General features: G+C 34.5%; 1 protein-coding gene across 1 annotated transcript; it reads left to right on the top strand.

Annotated features, from left to right (window-relative positions):
* The first annotated feature begins 3,976 nt into the window (after positions 1 to 3,976).
* On the top strand, positions 3,977 to 4,897 carry LOC126765165 (uncharacterized). The gene is made up of 4 exons (XM_050482745.1): positions 3,977 to 3,993; positions 4,051 to 4,243; positions 4,296 to 4,622; positions 4,706 to 4,897. The coding sequence occupies exons 1-4, from the start codon at positions 3,977 to 3,979 to the stop codon at positions 4,895 to 4,897; spliced, it is 729 nt and encodes a 242-aa protein (XP_050338702.1).
* Positions 4,898 to 5,711: the final 814 nt, after the last annotated feature.

Here is a 5,711-nt window from a genome sequence, read left to right on the forward strand (position 1 = left end):
ATAATCAGCCCAATCACGTCATCATCGCATACTGTTTTTTCGGGAAAGACACGAAATTGCTATCATACATATAGAACAATTCCGAACGTAAGTTCGAAATTTGTAGGGTGGCAGTTAGCTTATTCATATTTCGTTTGTAAACTCAATTTAAATCTGGCTAAATGAGTTCAGCTTCCTGCCTCATATAATACCACTACGCCACACAACACAAAATATATTTATTTCTTTTTCTCACTCGCTTTCTTTTGTTTATATATACATATATACATAATCAAAGGAAAACGGGCGCGAATCAAAAAGCCATATATGGAAATAATTACATATTAATATATAAAACCCAACAAACCCACATATAGATTGGCTAACCGTCATCCCCAAAATCCCATGACGGATATCAGAGTGAGTCATATCGATTCCTTTTAGTATTTCATTTTTCAATTTCTGAAGCGCATGCAGAGACACCTACAAACCCACATATATGTATATTGGCTAACCGTAATCCCCAAAATCCCATGACTGATATCAAAATGAGTCCTATCGATTCCTTTAACCCTGGCTCACCAATGTTAGTCGTTTCGACTAACATTGTTTCTTTTTGCTCTCGCATTTTTTTTTTTTTTCTTTTTATCTATCGTCCTCTCATTTAATATTGTGACAGTTGATTCAGTTGCAAAGCTACTGCCGATGAACACAGTCACGTTGTGTGGATTAGCTGAAGGGTATGTATGTGTTTGTAAAAGTAAGGTAGTCGTTACGACTAACATTGGGTTTAGTGCAACTTTTTTTAGCGAGTAATAGAATATATGACGATGAAATTGAGAGAATTTTGGATCTTTCCGATGATGAAGAAGAAGATTTCAGTGCTTCCGAAAGCGAGTACGCACCAAGTCCATCCGAAGAGATGATGCAATGAAGTTCGTCAGATGAAGCAGTAGATAGTGATGGTTATGACGGCAGTGATCACAATCTGGAAGGCAGCGATGAAGAAAGCAGTAATAGTCCTACTCAACCGACTCACAAAAATATTATACCTTTTTCAAAAAACATTTTACGTGGGAAGAATAAACACAAATGGACGACAAGCAAAGGAAGACGGCATCGTTCAGCGGGAAATATAGTGCATCAGGCTAGGTGCCCAACAAGACAGGCTAAGGGTATTACTGAATCTTTAGAAGTGTTCAAGCTTTTCTTTACTGATGAAATTATAGACACGGTGGTTCGCTATACCAATATTGAAATTGAAAAAAGGAAACAGAGCGCAAATGCAGAGTATGCCACTGAAAAGCCAGTTGATAAAAAAGAGATTGAGGCTCTTATTGGAATTTTGGCCTTAAGCGCTGCTATGAAAGATAACCATTTGACTTCTCATGAACTATTTAACTCAGAATATTCTGGCACTAGATACATAGCAACAATGAGCCGCTCCCGATTTACTTTCTTGATGGCGTGTTTGCGTTTTGACGATAGGTCTCAAAGAACTTTACGTCTTAATGACAGATTGGCTCCTATAAGAGATGTTTGGGAAATGTTTATGCAAAAATGTCGGGAGAACTATAACCTGGGGCTCTATCTCACGATTGATGAGCAGCTTTTAGCATTTCGTGGAAGATGCCTGTTCCGAATGTACATCCCAAACAAACCAGCTAAATATGGGCTAAAGATCATAGTTCTCTGCCATAGTGGAACATATTGTGTAGTGGATGCAATGCCTTATTTAGGAAAGGGTACCAACTGTAGTAATATTCCTCTTGGTGAGTATTGCGTAAAAGAAATTACGAAAACTGTTCACGGCTCCAATCGAAATATTACGATGGACAATTGGTTCACGTCAGTTTCGCTCGCAAAGTCGCTGTTACAAGAGCCGTACAAGCTCACATTAGTTGGTACCTTGCGTGCAAACAAAGCAGAAATTCCGCAGGAAATGAAACTGCAAAAAGGAAGAAAAACTGGCACCGCTATGTTCTGCTCGATAACAAGCTAACACTGCTTTCGTACATGGCAAAACCTAATAAGATTGTGTACTTGCTGTCTTCTTGTGATGAAGAAGGGACAATTAATCCACTAAGTGATAAGCCAAATTTGGTCGAGTTTTATAATAAAACAAAGGGTGGCGTTGACACTCTTGACCAGATGTGTAGTGTTATGTCGTGCTCACGAAAAACAAAGAGATGGCCAATGTGCCTATTTTTTGGCATATTAAATATTGCATTTGTTAACAGTTATGTGATCTACACGCACAATATGATAAGCGAAAAGAAAAAAACCCTTTCTCGTCGTGATTTCATGAAGCAACTTCATTCATCTCTAGTCACACCATTCATGGAAGAGCGCTTGAGGACCCCTACTCTTAAGTCATGTGTACGCGAAAACATACAAAATATTTTATCGACACAAGTCGAGGAGACTAACACAGAGAATGCTGCTCCAAAAAAAAACACCAAAAGAAAAATTTGCGCCTTCTGCCCATATCAAAAACACCGCATGACGAAGACAGTATGCACAAAATTTGCGCCTTCTGCCCATATCAAAAACACCGCATGACGAAGACAGTATGCACAAAATGCGGCAAAAGTACCTATGGTGAGCACAAAGTTGAGCTTTGTGCCTTCTGTGCAAAATAATGATTTAAAAGTTTTTTTCTAGTTTAGTTACTTAAAGTAATGCTTTAATTTTATAACGGCAGAAAGCCTTTTATGTTTTTAATTTATGTTCTATTTTTGTTTTTTTTTTTTGTTAGTACCATATTATACTACTAAGACTGAATAAGAGTAGCAAGTAATTTTATACCAAACTTAATCAAAAATAAACTAAATATGAATGATTTTTTATTTTTAAAAACAAAAATCGGTATTATTTTCTTCTTTTGATATCTTTTATAATATTTAATGAAGAACCGGTTCCATAGAATCGATTTTTAGGGTACATTAGTCGAATCAACTAACATTGGTTATAACGCATAAAAAATGTGATTGGTTATGCAGGGTTAAGTATTTCACTTTTCATTTCTCAATTTCTGCATAAATGTATGTATATTATTACGATGCAAATTTTGCGTCAAATTCATTTCATACTCGTATACATAGAATAACTCATCCAGTTATTCTCATTTTATTTTATTGATTTTGCAAAAAACAACTGTTGTCAAACGGTTATAAGTAACAAGGTTAAAACGGAAATACCGTTAATAAAACAGTTTGGCATAACAGACAATATATATATATATATATATATATATATATTTATATACATACATATTAAGGTGGGCCAAAAATAGTTTTTATTTTTTTTCTCTTAGTTACCATGAAAATCTCATCCGACATGACTAAAAACAAGTTCTGGTGAGACCTGAGCTCTTAATATTAATATTAAGAGGTGCCTCATCGTCATTTTTGATTTCCCATACAAATAAAACAGGAAATTTTGTTTTTTTTGGTTGGATTTTTAATGTACACAAACAAATAATAGGTAAGCGAGAATCAACACTTATTCTTATAGGAAATTTACCGATTTACAAAAAAGGTCTAGAACATTTTTTGGCTGCGTCAACTCATTCAAAGTTATTCGTAGTTAAAGTCCAATAGAAAATTATAAAAAATGATTTCCACAATTTTTCATCTTATAATAAAAATTGATGGCTAATAAACATAATAAATCATATTTTTCGTAAAACTTATAGAGTGTTTAGTGTTTTCCGACATGACTAAGGATGAGATTTTCATGGTAACTAAGAGAAAAAAAAATAAAAACTATTTTTATAGTTAGTAGTATATACCTTAATACATATATATTTATATACTGTAGTATTAATAAAATATTGACAATTAACTCAAATATTTAACAAGCGAGGAATATTTTGGTATTCTGTGGCAATCTTGATAAAAGTAAAAGCTTCAATTCGTAAAGCTTTCCCCACACGTATGGTGAAAAAATAATGTAAATAGAAAACAGCTGATTTCTATTCAAATTATTCGTTAAAATGGACAGTTCTGCAACGTAAGTTTCCAAATTTTAATTATTAACAAAATTTATAATTTAACTTTTATTTTATAGTAAACCCAAGCTCGAAAGAGCTACGCACGAGCAGTTGGAGGCATATGTGTTGTTTTGCCAAGCACACCCAGAAATTAGTACGGGGAAAAATTGCCCAAAAACGCCTCAACGGATGAAGGAGTTGTGGCAACAGCTGGCAGAGCAACTTAATTCGTGCAGAGGACCAATACGAAGTGCTACAAAATGGAAAGAGGTAACATTTTAGTTTATTTTTCGTTTATTTATTTTATTGTGTCAATTTATAGACGTTAGACGTTTGGAAAAGCCAACTGCGCACTCGAGCAAGGCGGTTGAAAATGACTCAAAGGCTCACAGGTGGAGGTCCAAGTTACAAGCCGATGACGGACTTCGAAGAAATGGCTTTGTCTACATTTGGCTCGGCCGCTGTAGATGGGATGCAAAATGTACAAAGCCTAGGTTTAACGCCAATTGAGCGAACGGATGAATGCGCAATTTCATCACCCACGGGTAGTCCTCAACAATTATGCAGTCATGTAGATGCAAGCCCAAATCCCGAACACTATACAGCAAGTCCATCGACACCATCTACGTATCTTAGCTTGGAAAACCTGGTAAGTTTTCATTATGATATAATTACAAAATACATACATAATTTTTTTTGCAATTTCTTATTTTTTCATATTTTTCTTTTTAGAATGCTTCAACTTTGGTGCTATCACGAAGTGCACGAAATAAGCTTATCAGCACTTTGATAGCTGATATACCAAAAAGGAATGCTGCTGAGGAAGAGAGGCGACGGGAGCTTCGTGAAATGATGCAGGCCATTCAAGGCCTAACTAGTTCTATAACAGAACTTATAAAATCGTTTAATAGTAATGAAAAATAATATCTAAAGTTTAATTAAAATTGAAATAACGTATGTGTAACATTTTTATTGAATTAAGTTTGGTTTTTTGTTTTATAATAGAATAAAAAAAAATGTAATGGAAATTTCAATTTGTTTTCTTTTAACAAAAAGGATAAATAAATAAACAAACAATGGAAGTAAGTAGTGTATTTCGAAAGTCGAATTGTGAGAACATTTATATATGTATATAAGAATATGGATTGGCTTCTGTATATATATAACTAAAGAGTTGATATATATCTTGATCTTGTTCTTTCACCTTCGCGCACGTACTGTGAAGAGTTATAATCATTAATTGGAGAATCAAAGTCTTCTGCAACCCCGTCATCTATTTCGTTGAACGTAATGCCTACTTTCGTCGATATATTATGCAATATAACGCAAGTACTAACAAACAAAGCGGAAGTTTCGTGTGAATAATGTAGAACTCGGTGCTTCAACAAACATCTGAAGCGAGATTTTAAAACACCAAATGCTCTCTCTATGCAGTTTCTTGCTTGACCTTTAATTTGTTGTATTTTTGCTCTTTATGGGTATTAGGTGTTCCCACTGGTGTTAAAAGCCATGGTTCTAGAGGATAACCTTGATCGCCAAGAAGCCAAGATTCTCTCCGTTGTTGCTCAGACGTATTAGTATGCTGACGAATGAGATGTTCTCGTAGGTCAGAAGTTGCTCAAATCTAAAAAAAACGATACATTCAAAAATTGCATTGGCATATATGTATGTGCATGCAAAAACAAAACTTAATGCTTCAACATTGATACTGTAGAATCCTTTTCTATTTAAATATAAA

Source organism: Bactrocera neohumeralis, unplaced genomic scaffold, assembly GCF_024586455.1.
Source record: "Bactrocera neohumeralis isolate Rockhampton unplaced genomic scaffold, APGP_CSIRO_Bneo_wtdbg2-racon-allhic-juicebox.fasta_v2 cluster10, whole genome shotgun sequence".
Taxonomy (NCBI): Eukaryota; Metazoa; Arthropoda; class Insecta; order Diptera; family Tephritidae; genus Bactrocera; species Bactrocera neohumeralis.

Coding starts and splice junctions, on each gene's coding strand:
- LOC126765165 (XM_050482745.1), top strand. Junction 4,244..4,295: donor GTGCTACAAAATGGAAAGAG/GTAACATTTTAG, acceptor GTCAATTTATAG/ACGTTAGACGTTTGGAAAAG. Junction 4,623..4,705: donor ATCTTAGCTTGGAAAACCTG/GTAAGTTTTCAT, acceptor TTTTCTTTTTAG/AATGCTTCAACTTTGGTGCT.